Below are 27851 nucleotides of genomic sequence, written 5' to 3'. Positions count from 1 at the left end.
ATTTTATGTAGTGAGTTCAGACACTGCTGAGCAGCGAGAGACCTGTCCTGTCTGTTGTTGTGGTCCTTATTGTCATTCAGCCACCCCTCCAGTGTCTCAGACTTTCACTGATGTGAGGAGGATGGAGGGCCATTGCAGGGTTTCCCACAGAAAATCGGTTAGTCAAGGTGGTGACCGGGGGGGGACCAATACTTTGTTGGTATGTGTTAATACATATTAGTGATGTAGTCGAAAAAGATAGTAAAAAATAGTGTATTGGGTATACTTATATAGCACTTTGCAACAAAAGAACAAGATGTTTTATCCTAAAAGAAGTACATTTTTCATATGAGAGGTTTTGTGCTTTGCCCTTCTGGGCGGCCGCTACGGGATATCCAGCACTGGAGAACTTGTTCACGTGCTGCTAACATAAGATTCACTACAGAACAGAACAAAGATGCTGGCTGTGAGCATCTCGAAGTGAAGTTTGATCCTGCCTGTGGGATGATTCACTGAAGAGGCAGGCATTAAAGACCACATTACTAAACATGGTCAGTAAGGGAAACCCAACAAAGAGCATGCCTGCAGCTTAACAGTGACCAAACCTGTGCAGTTCTCAACTCAATCTGTGCAGTTCCTCTAAAAGCAGATTAAAAGAGTAATGGTCATTCAGCAATGTCAGATTTTTTTCAAGTTTATAGCTCCTAGTTGTCCCCATATGTATATTAATCAACTTCTTTGCAGCTTCAAGCTGTAGTTCTGTGTCCTCCATTTTGATATAAACAACACCTTTTAATAGGTAGACTGATTTTGAGATACTGATCAATTGTGTATCACAATATGAAGAGGAAAAAATATAGCCCCACATTGATGAAGATGCGTCTCTCTGTTCCCCTGCAGCAAACTATTGTTTTTTTTGCATTGATGATACATCACTAGAGAATGCATTGTCATGTCGTTTGTCGATCTGTCACACAGTCTGCATGCGCAGGCCTCTGTGTTTTTGTGCGACGTGCTTGTGTGTGTGATCAGCTGTCTGATATATTTGCCATGTGTCAGCCGGCGCACACGTTTGAACTTACTTTTTTATTAAAAAAGAAAAAAAAAGAGAATTAAGGTGGGTGACAGCTGTGTTAGATGAGCCTGTATCAGTCATTGTTAAACCCAGAGGTGCTACTTATGCAATTTTTTTGGCAGGCAAATCTTATATCTGGGTTATTTATGCTGCTGAGTTTGCAACCAGGTGCGAGTGAGCGCGCGTGCATGTTTTATTTGTGGCACCGGGGTTTGTGATATAAAACATATAAAATGAGTCGCCTGAAGGAATGAATGTTTATTAGCTCTACAAACTGGATGTCTTCCTTCCCCCCCACAGATGGTGAGAAAGATGTCATGCCTTTGGTGTGGTGTAACAGTGTGTGTGCTGTTTCTCGGAGGGGGTGTGCTTGTGTGTGTGAGAGTATGTTTGAAATGGGGAGCCAACCCAAAAGTATCCAGTTTATATAACAAAATTGAAAGTGTAAAATGTGCGAGGCTGGCTGGTTTAACTGTGAATTGCTTCAGTGGTTTCCATTTAGCGTGCTGACAGGAGAGCAGCCTACGGCCTCCTGTAGGTTCTGATGAGCAGCCATTGGGCCTGTTCATCAGCAGGTCTGAGGGCTTCTTCACGTTGCAGACAGTAAAATCTTGAAGCTTATGTCTGCTGTTCTATATATATATATATCCATCTGGATTAGCTCTGCCAACTGGTAGGACTGTTTCCACGTTGTTCACACTATCTGAACATGTTATGAATGAATTTGCAGGTACAGTGAGACATTTTCTGTCATATTTTATCATCGTTTTACATATCAACTATCAGAAGGCTGGTGTAATTTATATAAAAAGGTGGTTGCAGTTCTACTCCAACAACCAACCTGTTTGATGTTAGAAAAGCTGCCCTCCATCCCTCTGCACCGCCCAGCCTTTGTAAGTGGTGTGTAAGGAAGCATGTTGTCTCGTTATCTCATCTTCTGGTATTATTCGGTGTTATGTAAGGCTACAGGCCTTGTTTGGTTAGGATGCTGTCTTCAGTAGCCCATGTCTCACATTTTATATATGTCCTTATGAGGGGATGGCAGCTGTGGCTCAGCTTGTATAGCTATTGCCCATCGGGTGTAATCTGCCTCCAGCTGCACCACCACGACACGCAAAAACGTGCACGCAGAAAGGTGGATTGGAGGCGCCCTGACCACCGATGGGTACATAGAAAAGCACTATATATTTTACCACCCACTAGATCTGCACCCATTTTGATACAATGCTTTACCTTTCACCTTTTAAAGGGCCCAGCAGTACAGCGTCTTCCTTGCTTCCCTAACAGAAATGCGCTGTGAACTATCTGGACCGTAAGGGAGACAAATTCAAAAAGCTGACGCGGTGTAAAATGTGCAGCTGCTGCTTTTATTTCTTTTCAGTCATCTTCTTATTTTAGTGAGATTTTTGATGCTATTTTTGATCGCTTGTTTCAAGTCAGAAGAGACATTGAAATGGTATCCGGTGATGGTGGCTCATTACACTGCTATTGATTGAAAAGTTTGAAGTAGTTGTAGTAACATCATCAAACTCTGTGCTTATCAGCAGACAGACTATAATTGGCACAATCAAAGAACATGAAGGCACTTACAAGCTCATTTTCTATTTAGGCGTAACTATTGTGTGTGTATGTGTGTATATATATATATATATTTATTTTTTTACTGTGTAAGAAGGTACTTAAAGCCAATCAAGTGCAGCTTTGATTGTCTATTTGATGCTTAGAAGTAATTAACAGTGAAGGGAATTAGAAACCTGCCGCATGGAATTGACTCATGGGGACATCTGTGTAACATTAGTGGCTTTGAGGAGGAGGATGTTGGAGTCATGTCTGGTCAATGCGCTGCGGTGGCATTTCAAACTTTGTTGGGATTCAAAGTTTGTGCTGCCACTCCCTGATGTCCACCCAGCCTCTCCTCTGTCCCAAATAAGAGTGACAGCTGTAAACCCCCCCCACCCCACTGAAAAAATGACACACATTTTGGCTTGTGTGTGTGGTCCTCTTGCTGAGCACCTTTGAGTCAGCTGTTACTATACTGGGAATGCTTTTCATGTGTTCTTAAGCCTCAGCTGACACAAGAGAAAGAGTGCTGTCTAGACAGTGAGCAGAATGAAATAACTCACTCCCTGTCCAGCTCTTTGTGTAGCTGCTCTGCATCTACGGAAAATCTGATGTGTGCATCCTAAAATTTTCAGTGATTATTTTTGCCTGTTGTTGTTTTTGTTGTTGTCGCAAGAATCTGAGGCCTTGCTTCTCTTTCTTAGGGGAAATACGAGTCTGTACAGCTTGCTGTCCGACTGCTGTGCTGCTCCCCTTATGTTCTCCGCCTGCTGTATTGTGTAGTTGCACATACACTTGTTTGCATCATAAGCACCAGGCCCGTGTCTTTGTGTACACCCATGACAAGATGCCTTTTGTGCCATTGTTTTTTCATATCATAACATCGTTGGCTCAACTGACAAAAACAAACAATGGAGAAGCAGAAGCAGGACTTTCAGCTCAGCTAAGCTATCATCAAACTGTATGACAAGTTTACAGTAAATATATTTAATAATGTTGGGATGCTTAATGAAAACAGAAGCTATCCGCAGGTCAGTAGAGGTCCCACTAGTTGTGGAGCTGTGGTACTAGATGACGCTAGTATGGGCGTGTTTTCATGCTGGTGGAATTTCTTGCATCAGGTGCACCTCGAGGCAAGTCAAACACTGCTCCATGTCTGCTATCCACAGGGCACGTAATCTGCCCTGTAATATGGTCTTCACAGTCTGCTGCAGAAACTCACACCCAGCTACCGCTGCAGTTTTACTACAGTCTCGCTGCTGTGTGTCATCAGGTTCTCTTTTCTCTCTGTGTCCTCATAAAGGTGAAAAGTTGGGGGGAAAAAAACTTTTAATTCTTTACTAGTCATGTGTGTTTATTATCCGTGACGTCCAAGGTGCCATTTTGGAGCTGTACTGGAGCAGTGCTGCAATAAAACTGGAGATGTAGATGCTCATAGTGCTGTATGAATGTGTGTTGTGGTGGAAGGAAAACAGAAATGATGGCTGCGGTGTCTTTGTGCACCTTCTGTTTTGTTTTATGCTTGTTGATCAGATGTCTGCTGTGTACCCCATCCTGGTTTAAATTGTCATTATTAACACAGATTCCAGTATAAATGTTGCTAAATCTCTTGAACCCCACAGACATTCCATCAAAGGCTGGGTGCAGTGATTGTTTAGAGCTCATCTGAAGGACGACAGTGTCCTAACAGCAAAGGAATCCTGGCAGGCATCTAGGAAACTTAGCACAGCGGCCTTCTGTTGCCAAACCGAAGGCCATTTTAAACAGAAACTCATCACCTGCTGTTAAAGAAGTGAAATAATTTCCTCCTTCCTCTTCTCTTTCTACACAAACTAATGCTTGACAAAGTCCAGAAGTAACCCAGAACAAGAGGATGTAAGTCATCTGTCAAAGACCGATGAAGATATGAAGGGACACCGGAGATCAGACGGACTCAATTTTATTGCTAGGGCATCGATACATAAAACCTAAAAGTTAGTTATGTGTAATCACATCAGTCTCCTCATGCATGGTCTGTTTTTTTTAAATGATGATCCTCCCCTGTGACCCAGATTTGAGCTGTAGTCTCTCGAGTTCACATGGTGAGATGAGTGACTAAAAAGAAACGGAGATCTTGAAGGAGACTTCCTGCCTGCCTCGCTGAATCAGGGAAGTGGCTGGAGCTGGAGATGGTGCAGAGGCAGTGTCTGCTTTGTGTCTGATTGTTGACTCTCTGGATGACTGTCATCACAACTTCTTGCCACGCCTGCACGTCTCCTCACACCTCTGATTGGATGCCATGTTTTGCGATAACAACCCTTCTAGGCATTCTGTTTGTAAACTGCTCTTTTTTTTATTTTGCCTTATTTGAATGTATCTCTTCTTCCTCTTTCTTACCCTTTAAAAGGTACTCCAGCTGCCTCCTCCTCCTCCTCCCCCAGTGAATAGCCCCTGACCTCCCTCCCCCACTCTGTTCTAAACAATGCTTTGCCCTGCCCACCTACTCTTCAAAGAGTGCTAATTAGAAACTGCCCTCAAGTGTGATCCAAACCAGATATTTTCATCTTCCTTACAGTGTCGGGGGAAGGATCTACAGTGTGTTTAACAGTTTAACTTGGACTGTTTACAAGCGCTTGTCCTTGCTTTGTTTAAAGACCAAATGCACCCCTCTTTCTCTGGAGATGTTGTGTGCTCCTCCCCTTTTGCCATTCTGTGTTGGGAGTCATGATGACTGGCTGCTGAGAAGATTCCACTTCACTCCTCCACACACACACACACACACACACCCGAGCGCCCACAGTGCTCTGAGCTGCTGTCCTTCCGTGAAGCTACACTCCCCTGCTCCCTGCTTGATCCTCCACCCGAGCAGAACCCACGCTGGTGGGATGCACACCAGGCGCTGTAACTATGGCGACCGCTCTCCACTCACACACTGCTGATCCACATTCAGTGATGGTGTGCACGTTTAAAGATGTTTGTAATTAAATGTCTACATCAGAGTGCATCACTTTTTTCCCCACTTTTTTAGAAAAAAACACACAATGCGGAGCTTCACTCACTCTGCCATTATGTCCCACTAATGTGCTTCTTTTTTGTGCTTCAATATAAAACCAAAGAGGTGCATGTGTGTGTTTTTTTGCATCTAATTGCTGATGCATAATCGGATGAATTTAAAAGTGCGCATCTTTGACTGCCTAAGAGGCAAAAATGACTGACAATGGCAGAAGAAGTCTGTTTGAAGTAGACTAATTAATAGTTAATTAGTTTCTTTTCCAATCTGCAGCTTAATGCACAGACGTGGGAACTGATAGCAACTTGCCAGTTATACAAAAAAAAAACTACCCACTGTACATAAAGTAGATACAGCTGTCGGATATAATTGTACACAAGCCCAAGATGGATAATGACTGAAGATAGCTGAGAGTTTTTCATTGCCTCGCTTCATTTTCCAACAATTAACACAAGCGTGTGACTGCTGTTACAGCTGAGATACAATGTGTTGAGCTTTGTATTTTTTCATTGCTGCCTTATCTGTGCTGAAAGTTTGTTTAGGAGTGGATGTGTGGCTGCAGTTCTTTGTCAGTCAGACAGGGTGGGGGATGTGTGTCTGTTGGGAGGATGGGGGGGGGGGGGTGTCAGGATGGTTATGAGTGGTGGGGGGTTGGGGAGTGGAGGTTAGTGGGGTAGCAGGTGTCCACATGGAGTTAATGGATTTGGGGAGGGGTACAGATGCACTTAATGTGCTGGAGCTGTGTGTGTGTGTGGCTGGTGTGAATAGACCAGCCTCACTTTCCCTCTTGCCTGCCCTGACCTCTTTGTTTCCTTTACAGTAGGGGGAAGAATAGCCTTATGTCCAAGGGAATAAAGTGATAGTCAGTTTTTAACCACTAATGTAAACACCTCCATGTGCACAGAAGGTTCTGTTCATCAGCCTACAGTAACTGCTGCCAGCTGTCACTATAGCATCTAGCTCCAAATGGTGTCAATCAAATGAGGTGATGTCAGGCAGAAACAGACTGTAATTCAAAGAGGTATATGTATAAATTAGCTTAGCCCTAGTAATACCACTTTATACCACAGGGTGTGATAGTGAGTCTAGTGATAGAAAATAGTCTCTCAATGCCCTCAATGCTTCCAGAGGGCAATAAAGGCTAAAGCTCTCCATAAGTGAGCATTAGGATCAACAGGAAAGACCTCTTCCCACCATGTTCTTTCTTCAGCCACCGACCATCAGAGTCAGGCAATGATTGTAGAAGCTCTTTTCCTTAGACGGTACCCAGCTAGAGTTTCTTGAGTTCTCTCTCTCTCCATATTTGAATTATTTAGTCATAATATGGTTGGTAAAGAACTGTCTTGACACACACTTAATTTTATGTCAAGATGCAGCTCTCACGGTGTCATGTGTGACTATGGAGCAGAGTTAAACCTCTGCATTAGCTCTCCCTGTAGACTTTTGCTGCAATCCTAAGCAGCACAGTCATGCATCTATTCTCTCAAAACGTTCCAAAGTAATCATGTTGAGGGACAGAGTCATAAAGCAACATATAGTAAGATGAGGAGGAGGAGGAGGAATGCAATTTGTCTAGAGTAGCTGACCGAAATTGTTGTGTTGAATGTCGTTTAAAAGGATCAGAGAATTTACTGTGTGCTGATTATCCATTTCAAATGAATCTCTGGATGAAACAATAAAACTCAAAAGCACTCTCCCATCGCGGTCCAACAGGAAGGCGAAGCAGCTGAGGGTGTAGGAGGGAGGATGAAGAGGCAGCTGTTCTGCAGTGAAGGATAGATTATGATCTGCTCTTTGCTGTTGACACTATCGACAAATACTACCAGCACCTAAAATGGAAAGAAAGTATGAGTCAGCTCACGTTGACAAAAAAAAAATCCTATTTCTGCTAAACATGCATAGCCACTGCACGTTGTTACGTTTACAGTGTAGGTGCCACTCACACCTAACACATTGACACAGAAATATGAATTAGCCTTGAAAAAAAGAACCCCCTGCTGCTTCCATCCTCGTTTCACCAGCTGTTATGAGCAACAGCGCAGGTGGGGTCATGACTGTTGTAGCCCCAGGGGCCCATAAATTAGAACTAGTTAGCATAGTGAAGAGTGAACAGCATGACCCCGTATGTAATTCAAAGCAGGAGACCCAGTTCAGACAAAGATTTGACACCATAAATATAACTAAACCATATACAGTATAATAAAGAGGTGGATGTTGCCCCAGGGTATAAAAGATGCCCCTTTGCTGCCCCAGCTCCATCCTCTCCTTCCAACATGGCCGCTTCTGACTGTAAGACTATGGACACAGCATGGGTTCAGTTCACTTTTGTCACTTGGGATTCCAAAGACAAAAACGTTGTTTGAAATCATCGTCTTTATAATCTGGATGTGTTTGTGCAGCTGGTTAGCTTAGCATTGTTTAGCATTTCCTGAAAACAGCAGAAGGCAAAAAAGCCTGGCACTGTTCATCTGTAACAAATCTATTTTTTTCACCGTGCGTATTAATTTCCTGAAGTCTTGTCATCACTGTGAGGTTGCCAAGCAGAGACTTACCGAAGTTGCTGCTTGCAGCCAAGTAATTGGTCCAACACAAAACCCTAATTAGAGAGCTTTAGAGGTGGATTTCGTTACAATTGGACAAGTCAAGCTAACAGGTTTCTGCCTGCTGTCTTGTGTTTGCCACATTCACTTCAGAGCACCAAAAAAAAGGGGCAAGAAAGCACATTAAGTGTAAAAATGTCACTGTTACTCAGAAAACTTGAGAGGAGAGAATCTATTTGTGCGTGAACTCTTTGTACTCCAGTGGGAGAGACAGATGGAACATAAAGGCGCAGTACATTCATGCAGAATATATGTTTCTTTGTGGTTTTTCCTGCTTCACATGTACTTTTAGACATATAAAAGATGAAATATGACCCACACTTTAGCCACAATCATGAGCGTATCTCTGAAACATCATGTGCTCGTGCTCTGATTAGAGCTGTGTGGGTGTAATGGGCAGTTGTTGTAACTGTTTGTCAGCTGTTAGTGACCAGCCGTCCAGTCTGACTGGCCTCTAATGGAAGAGACAACACTTAGTCCTCTATTCCTCGTTGTTCAATGTCAGACTCTCGCACACGGTGTCACACCTGTTTCTCAGCTTGACAGGCTTCCAGAAACTTCAAAACCATTTAGCTTTCTCTGCAGAGCGGAAGAAATAAGTCTCATTTATTTGGCTTTATAACTCATCCGATTTAAGAAATTCAGCCGTCACTGCCGGATTTGGTGGAGATTCAGAAGCTGTAAAAAAGGGTCAGAGGTGGTTGATGACAGCTCTGCTGCGGTTATTTCTACATTCTGACACAAGATGATGATTATCGCTGCGGGAAGGACGACAAACTGGAAAGGCAGTAAAAGGATGAGGGCTGAATTGAAATATTGGATGCTGTGTAGAGCTTTTCAAAGAGCCAATACTGCGAGAAAGCTGCTGAAAAACCTGTGTGTAGATTATTATCATTCCATTACATGGCTTACATTTGGATGACATGATTACCCAGTGTTATGTAACAAGAGTGAGAAGCCAGATATCCACTTTATGAGAATATTTAGTCCCTCGAACATTTCTCTATCGCTCAAGCATCAGCACAGGAGCAAACGCGCACGCTTGCTGGATAAAGGACATGAGAGGCATCATAATGTAATGCAGCACACAGGCTTATTTAGCTGGAAACTGACACACTGATATCCTCTCTAAAAATTTCATCCTCTCCCTCCAGTTTTCCCTCATCTTAGAATCTCTCTGTCTCTTATGCACTCTTGCTGTCTCTGGTAATGATGTTAACGGGGTCAAATGCTTTTGGATGCCTAGAGGGACAAAGACACAGAGTGATTTCTGGAGAACGGTTAACCAGTGCTGAGAATTGTGTAGGGGGAAAAAAAATACTCTTCACCTCTCTCCAGTGTTTATTTCTGTCTGTAACACACATGTGCAGTAAACTTTCTTATGTATTCACTCTTTTTTTTTGTAGTGTTTAGTGCCCTGGAGGCAGCTGTCGCTTTCTCTTTAGCTTCCTACCTCTTCCGCCTTTTTTGTCTTCTCATCTCACCATGTGATCCTTCGCTCTCGTCATCGTTACCTGAGAATCTTCACAAGATCTCAGATCTGGTGTATGAGTCTGAACCTCCCTTAGGGAAACGGGACATTTTTACATGTCTAGCACCTAGCAAGTTCAGATTTTGTGATTCATTTTTTTTTTAAGTTTAAGTGAGCTCTCTATGTAACTCTGCCAGATAGGTTTTGCTGATGTCTAGGTGGTGCTTTATGCCATTAGGGAGTTGGCAACACCTCCAAGAGGTGATGAGACTATATGGATTCTATATCCATATAGTCTCTTTGCTGGTTTGATGTACACAGCAAAACCCAAAATGGATCATATATATTTTGTTTCATAGGATTTAGTGCTAGACTTTGCCATACACATAAATCTCTGGTACATTCAAACAATGCTGCAGCTTATTGTCAGGTCATGTGTAGTGGGAGCATTCCTGTCTGTTATCCAGCAAGATTTACTACAAGTTTGGCAGATCCTCTAGGAAGAAAAAAAAGTGTCACACGGAAAAAACTGTTTGCTTTCCAAGGAAGTGTTGCAGACGGAAAAACATGATGGACAGCAGGCACATAACAACATATTGCCTACAGATTCCAACTCATTAATGCTCTATCAAGACAAAAAAACACACATCAAGGGTAGTTGGTGAACAGTGCCTCCTAGCCTGCTATCATTGTTTTAAAGGTAACTGTTATGTCTCTTGCATTACTCAACACCCCCTCTCTGACAGTCAATGTGGGCTGGTGCACAATCAAAGACAGCATATTTGGATGCTCATTTAGACCCAGCCTGGGTTTGTTTGTCTTTATCCAGTGGACTGAGCTATGGACAGTACAAGTGTTGCCATATGCTGTCCTATCTATCTCACTCTCACTCTCAAGCATTTTGTTTTCAGCACAACAGAACAAGAACAAACGAGTTGTTATTGTGCACGAGGAAGCTTTAAACCATTCTATATATGGACGAGCATACCGAGTGGCTGTATGCATAATGCGTGTGTGTGTAATTAAGAGTGGAAGCGAAGTGAGAAGATTTGATGGACAGTTCGAATCTCCACATTAGCACCAAGCTGCACTGCTGTGATCGGCAGCTATATTACTTACACCCTGCAGCGTTTTTATTATACACCTTTCTAGGTGTATAATTATCGTGTGTCTTAGAAGAGTGATGATGTGAGGAGTGGGCATGAGTTTGAGAGGCATCACTGCTGTTTCCACAGAGAATAAGACACTGGCCACAAATGATTGGATTAGTGTTTAACCCCCCCACACCCTCCACACCCCACTTAGTTTAATCCTCTTTACAGTTTTCTCTGTGTGTGTTTGTGTGTGACCGTGGAATCATTTATTCCCATTGCTCTATATGGTCCAACCACTGAACAACAAGGTCAGGTTGTTTGTGGTCATTCACCATCGTCTTGACATGGGACACATGTTTACTACATCCAGTGAAGTTGTGTGGGCAGCAACTGGCAGCTGAGATGAGAGAATGAGGCACAGGAGAGGAAGACAAGAGAGAGAGAGAGAAAGTGAAGGCGGGTGGAAGAGAGGGGTAGCAAAGCAAGACATCTGTGGTATGCAGAGATGGAGATGAGCATTAATAATAGAAAATCTGAGGCTTTGTTGAGCAAGTATGGGCACTTGGAGTTGGAGGCATCGCAAGCCAGAGGTGAAAAAGTGTGGGGGGGAGGTTGCGGGCGCAGGATTATTGTGGAAGGTTGGTGGAATAGAGCGATCAGTTGAAGGTCTGCAGGGTTTGGTATGTCATTGTCATCCTCTCTAAACAGCCTGCAGAGCGATGGGCACTTTGAAGTTTCACAGAGCTGCTTAAATCCTGCCTGAAAAGATGCAGAGAACCGCGAGGCGCAGAGAAGAGACAGGAGTATACAGAGGAGGGGGGAGAGAGAGAGAGACTGGAGGGGCAGGACGGAGGGAAGGATTGATGATGGGTAGAGGGAGGGAGTAAGAGTAATCAGAAGTAAGGAGGCTTGTTTCAGGATGATGACAGGAGACAGGCAAAGCTGAAGAAAAACTCTTACTGCACCAGTGCAATATGAATAGAATGGAGCTGTTTTTTTTGGGGATGTGTGAGTAATATGTTTCCAGCAGTTCTAGATGAGAAGCTGAAACATGAGAAGCAGTGATGCAGCGGTACAGAGCTGATCTGAGCTGGATGTGGGTAGACTGGGCGCCGCCAGATTAGTACACTGACATCACAGTGAAGAAAAATGTTCTGAGCCAGAGCCAGTATTTACAGTTTCTTCTCTTACCTGCTGGAACTCTTTGAGAAAGCCTGCCAGTTCTTTAAGTTCAGAGTTCAACTCTTGTGTCTGTGGAAGGATTTGAATGACAGTGGTAAAAAGCTGACCTCTAGTTTTACAGCAGTGAGATGTGTACATTTAAAAGAGATACCCTAGTCTGACAAACATGCATTTCCAAAATGTCACACAATAACACAAACAAACCATCAGCTTAGGCCACAGCAGAGCAGCAACTCCTACGTTCTTGGAGGTAAAATTACTTTTTGTCAATAACATTTGGTGAAAATGCTCTCCGAGTATAGCGTACTCTTAAATTGATATTCTAGTTTGAGGTGACATTTTTGCTGCTGACCCCGTCCACAGCGGTTCATTGCTTTGCCCTCATGTTGGTGGTTTCTCCTGCAGGTAATCCTCTATGGATAAGGTCTTTCATACCCAACTTAATCGGCTGCCTCTGCAAACAAAAAACAGCTAGCCTAAATGGCTAATGTGTTATTGATTATATTTGTGTAAAGAAAGCATCAGGAGATGTATTATTCAGCATGAAAATGACTGGAGAATGCATGAAAAATGAAAGCAATGTGCATTTGCAAGTGCAGAATGATTAAAAATACATACAGAGCACTTGTGGATTCATTTTGTAATATCATGCTGCATATAATGTGTCCACAATATTCCTGTAGGGACATTACAGCCAGCTAAGGTTTCATCATATCATGTTCTTTCGAAAATATCACTAGCACTAGAATATTTTAGTTTATTTTTTATTATTCTGCAACTTTAATAGGAAGCTGATTGTGCCACTTAACCAAACCAAAATAAGGCATTTCTTTTTTTCCTCTTAGGGTTAATAAATCTAAAGTTGTTGTATTCATACATAATTCATATCCTGATTAGTCCTGTGGGGGGTTCTGTAGGAGAAATCATGCCATAAGGAGTGATTACTTCCATCCGTTTTCTCTTTGGTTTGGCAATGTGAGCATATTCAAATCATATTAGAGACTCTAAAAAGAATTCTAAGGAATTATCAAGATTTGATATGTTCGAGTGGGGATTGTGTCTCACAAAGGAAACAATACACAAAAGACCAGAGACTCAGGAAGTACAGAAAGGAAACGAGACCTACATAGAGAGAGATAATAAATGTATGCACACATACTACAAAATAAGAGTGGCCCTTTCTCCACAATGTACAAAAGCATCTTTCTTTTTTAACAGGATAGCCTTTTGTCATAATGCACATGCTCATACTCTCACATGGACACACATACACGGGTGTAAATGGGCTCGCACTAATAACAATGAATGAAAGGGGAGAGTTGTCATAGATGGAAGTCTGAGAGAAAGTTACTATGAAAGGAGCGAGGATGTTAAAGTTAAAAAGCTGTTCTGGTGAATTATTAATGCCAAGCATTGTGCCCTCAGACACAGCCTCTTACAGACTTTTCCTCTCTCTCTCACACACACATTTGCACACACACACACACGCACAAACACAGCTGCAATCCCCAGTTGCTTGTGCAGACAGGAAACAGTGTACTTGTCACTCTGTCTGGATTTGGGGTATGTGTAAGTGCTCTGTTGTCTCCGGCCCCAATGAGAGGGATGTTTGTAGTTGTTCCCTCAATGAGTGAATGTTCTCTGTGTGTTTGGTATGTGTGTAAGGGGCTGAGGCTAGATTCACATATGCTGTATGCCTAAATATAGGAAACAATGTACGGCAAACAAAGGGCTTTCTTGCAGTTTGTTCACGGTTCATGGTTCAGTCCACTTACTCTTCTGTATAAGTGAGTGCTGCACACGGTATAACCACTTCTGAACAACATGTAGACTGAGTGGAGATCTGCAATAAGTAAGATTGTGTAGTGTGGCATGTAGAAAGTCAGGGAAATCCAAGTGCATGGCCTAAAGGAGGGAGAGCACAGCTGTTCCCACTTCTGTGTGCCTATACAGAAAGGCCCATGCCAGGGAGACCACACCTGGAAAACCTAAGCCAAAGAACAGTCCAGGTACACAACAGAGCAGGTATCGGTGACAACTGATATGGCAGTGTAAGTGTAAGAGGGGTGGCGGTGGTTTGCAAAGCAGCTTACTAAAGCAGAGGAAGAGCAGGCTAAAGCAGTTTAAAGCAGGCGCCTCTTTTGAGATTTGTCCAATGAAGTGTGTCAAAGGGGAGCCACTAGGGCAAGGATGTGGAGTGACCTTAGGATCAGATTATGTTGTGGGATTTGGGGCTGGTTTCGACTTTGTGTTCTCTGTGTTTTAACTATGGAATGTAAATGATGTATGTTTGGCCTTTCTATAATGAAATGGCCATTATGCAAATATTAGTTGATTCTATCGGCCGGCTGATTTATTGGTTTGAGTCTTATCCGCAGTCCGTGGACATCCTTGCATCCTAATGAGGGCTAAAGATTAGGGAGTCAGCAGGCACAACAGTACTTATTAGCCCGCCTTTACTCTTTGGCTTGACACACTTAATATGCCCAACAGGTTTGTGTTTTACCAACTCACACTGACCCTGTCCTAACTCCCAGATGGCAGTAGTGTAGTACAGCTGCAGTGCTGGCCTTGTGGTGAAGGGTTAACATGTGATTGCATGTAATAGCAGTGCGCGTGATTAGATGACAGCTGTTCAAAAGAGTTGTGGTGATTTTTTTTCAAGTGGTGTGTGAGTGTATGTGCACACCTTGACCTCAGTTAGTACTCCCAGGATGCTTAGTTGCACGTCACGTTTTTTCTGTATTTCCTGGGAGACGTGAGGTGCATAAGCTCTGCCATTGCTAAATATTTAAAGCACAGTTTTGTAACCTATGTTCTCTCCTTTCTCTCTCCCTTTCCCTCACTTTCTTCCCTGTAGCCGGTGTTGCTGTGGCTCAGAGAGTCGTAACGGTGCAGAGCGGACCGCTGGTACGGACAGAGGGCTCCCATGTTACCATCTGGTGCAACGTGACTGGCTACAAAGAGGGGGTGGAGCAGGACTTCGAGTGGTCCATGTACCTGCCGTCAGCACCAGAACGGGAGATCCGCATTGTGAGCACAGCTCAGTCAAACTATGCGTATGCTGTGTATGCCCAGAGGGTGAACAGTAAAGAGATCTTTGTGGAGAGGCTAAGCCGTGACTCAGCTGTGCTCCACATCACCAAAGTGCTGGCCAAGGACCAGGGTCTGTTTGAGTGTTACACACCCAACACAGATGGGCGATATCTGGGATCCTACAGCGCTCGCACCAACCTCACTGGTAAGTGTCCAGATGCACACATATAAAAACTACACATTCACCACTAGTACCACTGTTAGTTTAACGGCCAGTTTACATGACTTGAGCTTGTCCCCTGGAACTGTGGGGCAGGGCTTAATGCTGATTGGTTAATCCCTTCCAGTTGAACTCATGTTGTTATCCATTGTGGAGATTTTTGATTTCTTACCTCTTCTATTCTAGTGGATCCTACACTGCTATGAAAACACAAAGGCCAATAAAGGGGCCATACATCTTACCTGCCATGCCCTGTACCTGCCATATGTTCCTGCTATGGAAGAAGAATGAAAGACCCTTTATGAACTAGGCTGTGATGTTTTATTGTTTCAGTCCAAAATTAATTCAAAGTGTAATTTTGAAGGTTGGGTAAACCTGTTGGAAAGAGTATAGGAGGAAGTCACACACGGTCACACACTCCCCCTCCACTCTTAGCTGGAAAACCCAAGCCCATAATCTCACTCACGTACACTTCCTTCCTTCTCATTTGCTCCTTGCCCTGAGCCGTTTCAGTGACACGCCCATCGTGATGGCGGGGATCGGTGACTGTTTCAATCAGTGGCACGAGTTTCTCTCCTCCGGTCTTTACTCTCCTGTGTCATCACACACAGATCTACCCACAAGGCTATAGTGAAGACACAGCTGTCACAGCCTGGGATTCCATTCCCATCATAACTTCATGCCTTCTTCGCTCAAGCGGCTGACCTTCTTCTTAAGGTCAAAGTGCAAAACATGTGTGTATTGGCTGAAAATTAGAGTACTTGTGGCACTCTTTAAACAAATATGTGGTAAATGTGTGGAAGATCAGACAGGGTGTACCTTTTTTCACATTATGATTTTAAGTTTAAAAACATGTGCCTAGCAAATCAATACGGCTGCATTTTTATAGAACAAGTGTTGTTATTAAGGCCTCAGTAGCTGTTTTTTTTAGTATGAGCAGTATGATGTGAATGTGGGGCAGGGCGCTGTGAAAGAGCACTGCTGATAGCACACAGTATTTATAGATCCGTGTGTGTGTGAGACAGAGAGACAGTATGTGGGCAGAGGTGTTGAGGGACTGTTATCTGAGCCTCTTTCTGTGTCTCTAACCTCTTAACCCAGTTTCAAAGGTCAGGGGTACGCAGCAGGGTCTCTTGCAGTTTTTTTCTCCACTGTGCACTGGAGTCCCTCTGTTGACCTCCTGGCAGCTGCACGCCCCCTCGGACCGCTGTGTGAAAACAATACCTCATCCTCCTTTCTGCTCCCCTTCCTCTTCCCCCATTCTTCTGTCTTTCAATACTGTCATATGTCTGTCTCCATTCATCAGCCCTGGCCTCATTCTCTAAATTTGCTCTCACTCTGATGTATTAAAAAAAACCCTTTGCTGCTGCTGCCTTTGAGGAAATGAGTTTCAAGGGTAATGTCAAAGGACAAGCATAAGCAGGGAGTATAACGAAGGCAATGTGGGGAGGAAGGATACGAGATAGAAAGGCAGAGGGAAGGGATACTGTATGTGTGAGGTTGTGGAGTGTCTAGGTTAATTGTAGGGGTATAAGGGCTTTCAGTAATCTCTGCCCTGAGTACTGCATTAAGTCTTACTCACAGTGATGCGTTTCATCCACTGTCACCTTTCTGTTCAAAGAGCATTGGAAAGTTTTAATACCTGCTGCATGAGGAGGAGGAGAACTGATATAGCGATGCACGTGGACATCGTTCTGCCCGATACTATGACGCTGTGTCAATTGTTGTATTGTCTGTCACATGGAACCGGACACCAGTTGTGCGTGTGCCTGAAAAAACTTGCTTCACTTTGTATTGTATTTATAAAGAAGGAAGTGACTCTTTAGTTCCCTCTGTGATGAACGAAAATGTAGATCTGCTCAGCCCCTAAGCACCAATAAAACCATAGCCAGGTTTTATTGTACAGCACAGCGTATATTATGGTTTTGTCTGCTAAATCACAGAATGACATCAGGATGCAGTAACATCATTATGTAATACAAAGAAATGTTACATTTGTCTTTTTTTGGTACTAACATTTTTAAATGTTGTGGCAGGAAAGTCTCATACTTTAGGTTAATACATTCTCATATATTCTCATAAATTCTGACAGTTTTAACTATAATAGTTGTTTGTGCTCCTTTGTCAGCAGTTAAACATGTCATGTGTTCACCCGGAGTATTGTGAAGGTCTAGGAAGTCAAAGATCACTTGTATTTTCTCTGTACACACCTCCATTCTTTTAAGTCAGAGAGTGACTAAGCTGAGTCTGTTGCCCTGAGTTCCTTGCATGCACGTGTGCACACGTGCCTGCTTGACTTCCTCCTACACATCAGATTGCAGAAGAAAAGGACAACAGCCTGACATGGCCATCATGGCCGTCTTTATCCTACGCACCAGCCTGTGTGTGAGCGTGTCCAACAGTCAGCAGAACAACAAGCCCTTGCTGCGACACACCGCTCTTACTTATGAAGCTCTCGTATACCCTCGCTGTCACAGAACGCACCATAGGAGTCATGGTGCTGGCAGATACACAGAGATACGCCTCCACATTTGGCTGCAGCCATCCAATTCTCAGTCCTGTAGTAATATGGTGTTAAAGCTGGGAAACCAAAGCCTTGTTAAATTTACAAAAAAAAGACATTCTGTTATCCACTACCACTGGATGTGACGTCCATCTTCCAATGTGTGACAATAGGAGAAATAAGTTTGGCAGCGAGTAGTTCTGAAGAAGAGAACAAGAGATTGATGGCGTGAAAAGGCAGAGATGAGGAAATTGGAAAAGAGAGGAATGGGGACAGAAGCGGCAGTATTGGAAATAGGTGGTGGAGCGATGCTCAATAGAGTGTGTGTGACCAATAAATGACGAGCTCTTCCTCTCACTCCAATGTGATTGGTTACACCTCCCTAAGGCATTACCCACAATACAGCTGGCGCTATAGGGGCGCGTTTTAAATAGTCTCTGCCTGATGTGGATCCTAAGGTTAATGCATTTACTTTTACCGTCATACGAATTCTAAAGGCAATTAGCCAGCTCAAATTGAGGAGGCTGAGAAAGAAAAAGAGGAAAGAGGTATAGATGAGACCCAGGAATTTCAATTAAGGAAAAAGAAAACTGTCAGGCAAATCATTTTTCAGAACAAGCCAAGGAAAAATACCACATTTCTCCAGTCACACTTTTCATTCTCATTATATTTATGGCCTATATTTTATTTTTGTCCCTCTTCAGTGGAAAAAAATGGAATCCTTTTACCTAATGAAACTGTGTCCCTGCTAAATGCTGTGAATATGTTCATATAGTAAGGTGTACCAAGGTCAAAGGCAGTTCTGTTTGCATGTTTCTGTGCATGTGCAACCTTCATGGGTGTGTTTTTTCCAAAGAGAGCAAAGAACAGAGTGATTTTTCTGTGGGTAGTTGTGACTGTGCACTGCCAAACATACAGTTGGAATGGCTGAATCATGCTTCTGCTGAGCTCAGCGTTGTGTGTGTGTGTATGTGTGTGTGTCTCCTCATGCTTTTCTTTTCATGAGAGAGTTGCTCCTGCCAAGCTGCACTCCTCTTCTTCACTTAATGAGATAGACCGAACGGGGAGATGTCATCTCACATTCTATCTTTTTACGCTGGGCGTCACAGAGGCCCCACCCACCACCACCACCCCACCCCTCCACATGATTTTCTCTGATCTTCATGCTGTCCTCTCATTTGGATCCTGCTTGCTCCATCAATCCAAGGCTCCAGATTCGATTTCCAGCCTGTGTCGGTCATGCAGGTTTATGGTTTTGTCAATACAGCTGTTCATTGAGCTTTATCACTGGAGCAAGGCAGGAGGGTGAGTGAGGAATGTGGCGGAAACTGTTAATTAAATAAAGTCGGAGAAGAAAAAATGGCTCAAGAAAAGATGTGAAAGTTTTCTTTCTGTTTTTTTTTTAGAAAACACAAGACAGGAAGCTTCTGTTGACAAAGAGATATTGTAGGATGTTGACTTCTGGAGGGAAAGGTGAACAGAGGAGAGAGTGTAGATAAATAGACAAGGGAAGTTGTGTCTCTTGCTATTGATTGGGAGCACACAGGCCTGTGTGTGAGTGGATGATTTTGATGTTTTTCATCTCTCCTTGCAGTGACACTTGCGCTTTTGTCTTTATTCGTAAGTTCAACGCAACTCTTTGTGCAGTCCTCCTCTCAATTTGAAGGGCAAGTATGCATTGAGATCAATGCCACATGTATTTTGATGCAAGTTCAATATCAACAAAAGAGTGGGCGGAAATAAAAAGGTACAATTCTGTTAAATGTCATCATCATTACACACACTGTGAATTCTCCAGGTGCCTACCTGTTCTGTTCACAAAACTGAATATCTTACTAGAGTCAGGGCAGGATAAGGATGGTTTTATCATCCGTTATGGACATTTGGGCAGACATTAAGATGTAAAGTTACACATAAACACAGCTAAAATCAGCTAAAATCAGCTAACATCTGGGGTTTGTGGACAGGTGCTCGAAGAAATCAGCCGCCACAACATCCTCCATACTGATTTCTGCTGATGTGTTGTTTCTCCAGATTCTCCAGTTTTACTGTAGGTGTGTATTTTCTGGTGCATCTTTAGGAAGCCAGGCGTGACACACCAGTAAAACAAAGTCATCAGACTCATGTTTCTGGCAGTACAGTACTGTGTTATAAAAACCTGCATACATGCCAGTTTCGGTGTAGAAATGGTGTTGGGCCTATAGGGATTTGCATATGTCTGCTAGTGTCCTCACAAACGTAGAAAGGTGTGTGTTCAGTGTGTGTGTGTGTGTACACAAACGGGCTCTAAGCTGTGGACCAGGCAGGACTCCAAATGGAAGGAGATTCTATCACTGTGTCTGGCTTGCCATTGCCTTGCACATCTCATCTATTTTAGCGCAGAGGGCTTTCTCAGTAACATTACTGCCACTCCGACCCAGCTACACACACACATACATATATATATGCACACTGGAAACAAAAATACAGTCATAGTCACACACTGTAGTGAGCTGTCAGTCAGGACAGATGTCACACCCATAATTGAGTCTGAGAGGGACGGTGCTGTAGTGCTCCCATCGGAGTACATGCTTCCTACTGAACATCACTGAAGAGGGCTTTAACAACCCAGCGGATCACTGTGGTAGACAGAACAGAATAGGACTTGTAGCAGTGTGAATAAAACGGTGATGTAGAGAAAATCAGACACTTTGATACCATGTAGTCCTGTAGAACAGGTTGTATAACACTGGATGTGCAAATGGCGTGGGGAAAAATTATATGTGTTCCAAATCTATAAATCAGATTAGCTACTATAGTTTTAAGCTCTCTCTCTCTCTCTTTATCTCTCCACAAAGGGTCAAATTCACATCTGGCTCTCTGACAATGGTTACGGTGATGCTCTGAGGAGGCTTTCTGGTCCTGCCAACTGCTCATCACTTGCAGTGACTTGGAAACACTGAGCAGTTGCTGTTAATTAGAAGGCAGGTTGGATATTGGACAAATTAAGGGTACATTGCCAAAGTCAAAAAGGACTTTTAAAGATCCAGAGTTTTTAGGGTACATTCACACTTCGAATGGGATTATGAGTGCAAAATCTTGGTGTGCTCTAAACAAATGGGTGGAGACCCCATGAACAGGTAGAACTTCTTCTCAATTAAATCTGGAGCAGTCTGAATGACATGTGAGCGGGACAACCAAAAACAGGATGTGATGTCATATATCATATGAATTTATAGACAAAACACAGTTGTCAGATGTAGAGTGTGTTATCAAGTACAGGTGGGATCTGTTCACACCATCATACTCTAGTTTGAATGAGGACCAGTTAAAATCCCTGATCAGATCTCAGATTTAAAGGGGCCCACTGGATCTGTCAGCGTCTCTACATATTCTTAATGCCCGTGCCTCTTGCTCCAGAAAATGCTTTTTAGGAATATGATGGGACAGTTACAAAGCTATTGCAATTAAAGATGAATCTGAATGCTCTTGTAGCCTACAGACACACTTCTAAGCACACGCTGCCTTAAGAAAATATCAAATATGATAGTGATGATCTGTATTTAGTTCATCGCCCACGCTCCTGAGCTAGGCTAATGAGGGAGGATTTAATATGTTAACATATTACAAAATAGCGAAATGCACTGTTGTGTGAGTGCGTATTTGTTGGTTTGTATCGAGTGGATACAGTATGTTTATTAATGTTTATATAATGGACTGTAGATGCGCTGCTGTTCCTCTGGTTGATTTGATTAGCTTAGCTAAGCGCTAACCCTGAGGGGCCCGCTGCCTCTTCACTGTGAGATTAACAGAGCACAGCCACAGTCTGAATATGAATCCAGCATGAATATGGATGTGAATGAATGTGCTAACGAGTGTTTGTGTTCATGTTGCTAAAATGTGCGTTAGCGAAGGGTGGAACCCGCCGTGTAATAGCCCTGAGCAGTCATATGGATGTGGAGTGTGGGCCAGGAGACTTGGGCCCGCTCCTGCTTTGTTTGATGTCAGTGTTTTGCTTTGAAGCCTTATCTGGGCACAAGGAGGGCAGGAGGCTTTTTTTTTTCCTGGTTCAAGCTGTACATCTGATAACCCCTTTTGACACAGACACACACGGCCATCAGAATCCATTATTACACACATTGAAACAGTATGCACAAGATCATGTGGCACAGACAGTGGAACTCATACCCTTACATGTTTTCAAGCACTTACAGGCACATTAGAGACGCTGAGACATACAGCATCAGCGCAGACTATCTGCACTCATGCACATTGTTCTTACAGTGATGCCAACTAGTGGTTGGCAGGGATGTAGCTGTTTCTGCACAGCTGGCTGTGGTCACAAGCACATAAGCTGCGTTCTATTTGGCTGTATGTTTGTTACGTAGGATCAAGAGCAGGGTAGTAATAGGAGGCGACATACGAGGCAACAGATGATGTTGTCAACTCAATGAAATGACAGCACAGTCATCAAATTGCGGTTGTAATCTTATTTGCGTGTTATTTCCCAGGAGCGACGCTGCAGTGCTTCTTTTCAGATGTTAAGTTTATTACTTTTGCTGCTCACATTTGTGTGTCAAATTTAAAATGTGGTGGAAGAAACACTCACTTGTCCCAAACCAACATATTGAACCTATAGAGAAAGCATAGGGTTGCTCTTCATCCTCCTTATTGACGAGCAGAGGGAGGTGTCAACTTCCCTGATACCGGTTTAACTAAGCATCACACCCACCTGATTAGCATGCTAATCATGGCCTCATTATTTGAAATGGGAAACAGAGATTTAGCTAAAACGTCTGATGTAATGGATTTAAGTGTGGGATGGAGAGACAGCCGCGGGCTGTTTTGAAAGTGCTGGTCTAGAAGTGGAAAGTTGAAGTGGAGAAGCCTTGGAGGCTCAACTCATTTTGATAAAGGCATTCTGAACTGATACAAGTTCCATCTCGGAGATGCACCACTGTCTGTTGTATAGATTCTAATATCACACAAACACACACACAAATATCTAAACAATTTAGGAAGGATTTGTGTGATACCAAACACACACACAGCTAAAGGCATGACCAGTTCCTCCCTTTCCGTTGACTGCGGGGCCGACGCCGGACATATGCCGCCACCTGTGCTCTGGTGCCAGCGCCGGCCACCTTTTGGGTTGTGGGTAAGAAAGAGGTGTTTGTGTGCAGTGGGGTGTGGGTGTATTTGTGAGAGAAAGAGCTGGGGTGGGGTTGGCATATGCCTAATTCCCCTCAGTGCTGGCAGCTCAGACAGACAGTTGCTCCCTCATCTGCTGCCCTGCTGGATGGATGCCTGGTGATTGAGCGCTGCCCACCTCTCTTAGCCGCACTCTGCTCTCTCTCCCTCCCTCCACTCCACTGTTTCTCGCTCTTGCTGTGGCTCTACACCTCTGGACAGCCTTACACTCAACCTCTGCCTTACAGTCACTCTGATAAAGTGACATCCCAGACCTCATCATTGTGTGCTTATTCAGAAGGCTACATACGGCTTTAGACTGCCTCCAAGTGTACCTTTTTTGCAGAAGGTGTGTGGAACATGCCAAAAAAGCAAGGCTTTGTACTCTTGATTAAAACACATTAATGTGTTTTGTAAGGTTTACATGCACACACACACACACACACACACACACTAGTGCACAGAAATGGTCAGATGGCTGGGGCTATAACTGGTTCTATCCTCAGGGAAGTCTTTAATTGGTCACAGTGCTTTACCATCTGGGGCTGGAGAGACGATGAAGGGAGATGGTGGGAGCTCCTAAAAATAAGAGAAAGGAGGGGGGAGCTTATTAGTTTTAATATTCGCACCTCCAGTAATGGTGCAGTCATAATATACTTGATAAATGCTGTTTATAGTGCACAAGTGGGGAAAGGTGCAGGAACGATGGTGTGTTCTGGTGCCTGTAGGTAGACATGGCAGTATCTGTGTGTGTGTGTCTGCGCATGTGTGTTGTGACTCTGGGATATGTTTTCATGCTGGTGTTGGCAGCCGGATCAAGACCCTGCACATGTGCTAACAACCTCCAGGACAGTAGCAATGGAGAAGACAAACAAAGGGGGGGTGTCGTCTGTTTATATTTCCGTTTGTTTGCTGCTGTAAATTTGTAAACAGTAGAGACGGAGCCTACGAAAGATGTACAGACAAATAAAGTTATGAATCTGGAAAAAAAAGGCGGTGCAGAACTGGGAGGGTAGAAGGAATACATCATGTGTTTAGGCATGATGAGTAAATCTTTGATGCTCTAACGGATTTCAGTCAACGATAGCTTTGCACACAGCTCTTCTCAAATGCTCTTAGGAAGATTTGTCTTTCATACTCCCACCTCTCCTCAGACTACCCCTCCTCTCACGCCTTGCCTTTTAATCTCTCGCTTACTCTCCATCTCAGGCTCACTCATTTCCTGGCTGGGCCTCAGTGAGAGGTAGTGTCATATTAGTTGTGTGTGTGTGTGTGCATGCGTGTGTCCATATAGGTTTGTGTGCATCTTAGTTAGTGTTAAATCCTCCTCTACTGCCTTTGTGTAAACAGCGTCTCATATTTGAAAGCTTCTTCTCGCCACAGATCCCTCTCTTATCGCAACATTCAGCCTTTTAACTCCACATCACCATTCTCCTGCTACAATAACAAAGCCCACTCCTTCACTCACTGCCCATTTTTTCTTTTCTCTTCTTCTCCCACTTTCTCCTTTTGTTGTGCCGCTCCCTATCTGCCCATGCTCTTCAGTGAGAAAACCTGGACACCTGCATTTTAAGCTGATGCAAACACAATGGTAAACATCACTAAAATGAGGCGCTATTAAGCTGTATCTGCTGTAATTTGTTAATAAATCAACAAAACAAAATGTTCAGTTGTAGTAAAGTTAATAAAAACGAAATTGTTCGTCTTTGAGTCGAGTTGCTTTTTCCAACAAGTCTATTCTTCACCCCCCTCGGCTCTGTTTTACTGCTTGTTCACTAGTTACGCTCACCAGCTCGTCTGTGTCTCTCTGTGTCTCTCCGTGTCTTGCTGCTGGGTAATTACAAGGTAGAACGCTTATCAGAGCTTTTAGCAGAAAATGGCTGCTGGAAACGAGGCTGTTCCGAGCAGAGCGCCGAAAATAGGACAGAAAATTAGATAGTTGTAGCCAGGATGGGGATATAAAACAATCTGCATTCAGAGCCTCAATAAGATTACAATCAGCAGGGATGACGTATTGTTTCTTATATGGAAGATCTTCACTCAGTTTTCACTCATTATGTGGATGCTTTAAAAACTAGCAGCATCAATGTTTATATTGTGATAACATATTTATAATGTGATTGTCAGTGACCAGCTGTTTGGGATGGATCAGTGCAGCTGTGCCTCTTGCACAAAGTATGTTTCATAGTTCGGTTGGTCAGTTTGTGCAATGGCGTGATGGTGTTATGTCTGCTCCATGCAAGGGATGCATAAAAGTATGGCAGTGCAATTAAATGCCAAATGATTGTGATGATGATAATAAATTGGAAAACAAGCCAAATATCACACTGACATTTGCAGCAGCTATTGGTGTCATTGAAAATGGTTGTGGCATATTAGCCTATCAAACTTTAAGAAGATCAGTAAAGTCATAGAAGTAATAAAAATAAGATGCTGCTGCCTTCTGATTCACATGCGCTGCCGTTTAGCACACATTAGTAGATATCTATCCTGAGTTGTGCCATTACACCGTGTGTTCCCTTTGAAACTTGATGTTAATACGCAACACATCCCTTAGGACTGCGTGCGATTCAGTGACCCAGAGTGGCTGAGTCACCACTTTGAAGCAAATGTTTGGGTGAGCTGAGGGGAATACCTCATTCACCTCATCCGCATCTGTGTGTGTGTCAGAGAGCAGCTGTTCCTTCAGGCTGGACTATCACTGTGCTTTGTAGAAACAGAAGAGAGGGAGGGAGAGGCTGCTCGCCTTTCATGGGCGTCTCCTGCTACCTTAAGGTATAATGAGCTGTAATAGCTTCTTTTTTTTCAAACACACACTGAGACGATGGCACTCCCCCATCTACTTATATTATGACCACCATCTAGTCATTCTCTGGCTGGCATGGGCGCACACTGGTGTAAGAGGGATCCAGGTTCTTCCTGGTGAAGAGGACGAGCTGAGGGAGAGCAGAGGCTGGTAAAAACTGAACTAGTGATAATTGGGTGCTGACAAGCAACGTGTCTAACGAAAAGAAAAGTCACCAGAGTGTATGGTAGAGAGGACGAGAGGAAGAGGCAGGGATGAAGGAAAGCCTGAGCGAGGAGGAAAATGAGACACAGCCTGAACACGAATGACAGTGTCAGGAGACGGCGAAGGAAGAATGAGAGAGAGACAGAGACAGAGAGCCCCTTATTAAATGAAGAGGCCATTTGCTTTCAGTCATTGTGACCCCTCTCAGGACGCACACCTCCAATCACACACCCACTGAGAGTGATGTTCCGTTAGCAGTAGACCTCACAGCTCCTCGGTGAAAATCTCATAACAGCATCTGTAAGATCTCTCATATCCTCTCAGCTTCACCCCTCTCTCCCCTCCTTTACTTCTTCCCTCTATTTCATCTCGTTTTTAGAAGATTGGATTTGGTGTGATGCGATAGGACAGAAGTGGAAGTCTGTTTGATCAGCCCAGATAGTGTCAGACATTCCCCTCATGGTGTCTCATTTTAAAAAGCAGAGTTACAGTAACCTTTTCATGTCTGGATATGGAGCCCCAGGAGTACCAATAAAATAAAATAAATATTAATAATATAAAATACAGTAGGAAAAAACAAAATATTTTTATACTTTGTCAGTCCCCTATCTGTGTGCATGCAATGCATTTAAAGTTTAAATTTCTTATTATTCTGCACTTTCTGGTGAAGGAAAACTTTGCCTCCACCACATTATATTTATGCACAGATTGCACTGGAAGCTCCAGCTTTCCTTATTTGCATGGTGATGGCTTCCATGATGGCCTTTGGGGGATTGTGGTCTTAGTTATTACTGTAAAAAATAGAGTGACACCTCTAGCATGACTAATACTAACAGATCGGCCTTTTTTGTGCATTTTTAGCCTTTCTAAAGGGAATTTCTAAGGGAAATGTGAGTCATACATTAATATGCGGCACCGGGCCAAAATAATACACGTATAATTTTCACCCCACTGCATTAATCTGCAGACGGATAAATAATATTAACGTGTTTTTAAGAAATTCTGTGCATGACTATGACTTAACACTTTATGCAGATACAGCAATTATGTGGAAGCCAAAAATACTGGTTTCTGTTACGCATGTTTAATACATGAATGTTGTGTTAATGAAACATTTCCTCATTTTGTTGTTGGTCTGCCTCCTGACCAAGCTGTGTTAATGCAAAACATTTGACTGATTTGCAAAGTGGGAGCTTTCGGCTAGTCACAAACCAGCTAATTACAGACTGTTTGAGCGTGATGTTTTTTTTGTTCTTCACTGTCGCCCCTCATTAAAGCGGTTGCGTGCATCCCCATAGCAAATGATGCTCAGCACGGGTGCGGGAGTTCTGCAGCGGCAGCAGATGAGCCTGTCAATCACAGCTGTCATAAAGCAGACCACAAAGCCCTGTGAGCCGAGTCTGTGAGCCGTCGCATCTGTCTTCAAATTGTGACCACCAGCAACCTTATTAGAGGACACACATTTACAACATGTCCTCACAGAAAATGGACAGAAAAAGGTTGGCGGCCAATGACAGCCGTTACACCGCTAAGGCAACATGTTTCTCCATCGTGCTGCCACTGATCAGAAGATTTACATACGTTTATTCACATGGCTGCCAGAGGGTGCGTAGCTACCAAACTATTGGTTCTTCAAGCACTTCACATTTAAACACTGCTGTCAATTTTTGCAAATCCTTGATGACTTATTGAAAAAAACTTTTTGAACAGGAGACAATTGGGTCAGGAGCAACATTGAGCAGTCAATAGCAGCGTACTTCCACACAGAGTCAGATTTAAGCAGTTGGTAGTCGACTAGAGGAAAAAATAGTGAGTTAGGTTATTATTAGTATCGGTTAGTTGCAGTAGTACCTGTCCTGATTCCCAGCCGCTCCACACTGTTTATTACTGGAAAAGTTTTGAAGCTCTTCCTACTGTTGTGCAGCTTAGTTTCACAGGGAATACAACAGTGTTTTAGTAAACA

General features: G+C 43.4%; 1 protein-coding gene across 1 annotated transcript in view; it reads left to right on the top strand.

Moving 5' to 3' along the window:
• Positions 1–27851, top strand: part of igsf3 (immunoglobulin superfamily, member 3) — a 65100-nt gene that overhangs the window by 2390 nt on the left and 34859 nt on the right. Inside the window, exon 2 of the mRNA XM_028394342.1 lies at positions 14811–15191. Within this exon, the coding sequence (XP_028250143.1) occupies positions 14811–15191 (381 nt within the window). The remainder of the gene's footprint in view (positions 1–14810; positions 15192–27851) is intronic.

The sequence above is a fragment of the Parambassis ranga genome, chromosome 21 (genome assembly GCF_900634625.1).
Source record: "Parambassis ranga chromosome 21, fParRan2.1, whole genome shotgun sequence".
NCBI lineage: Eukaryota > Metazoa > Chordata > Actinopteri > Ambassidae > Parambassis > Parambassis ranga.
This window is presented reverse-complemented; position numbering and strand designations above follow the sequence as displayed.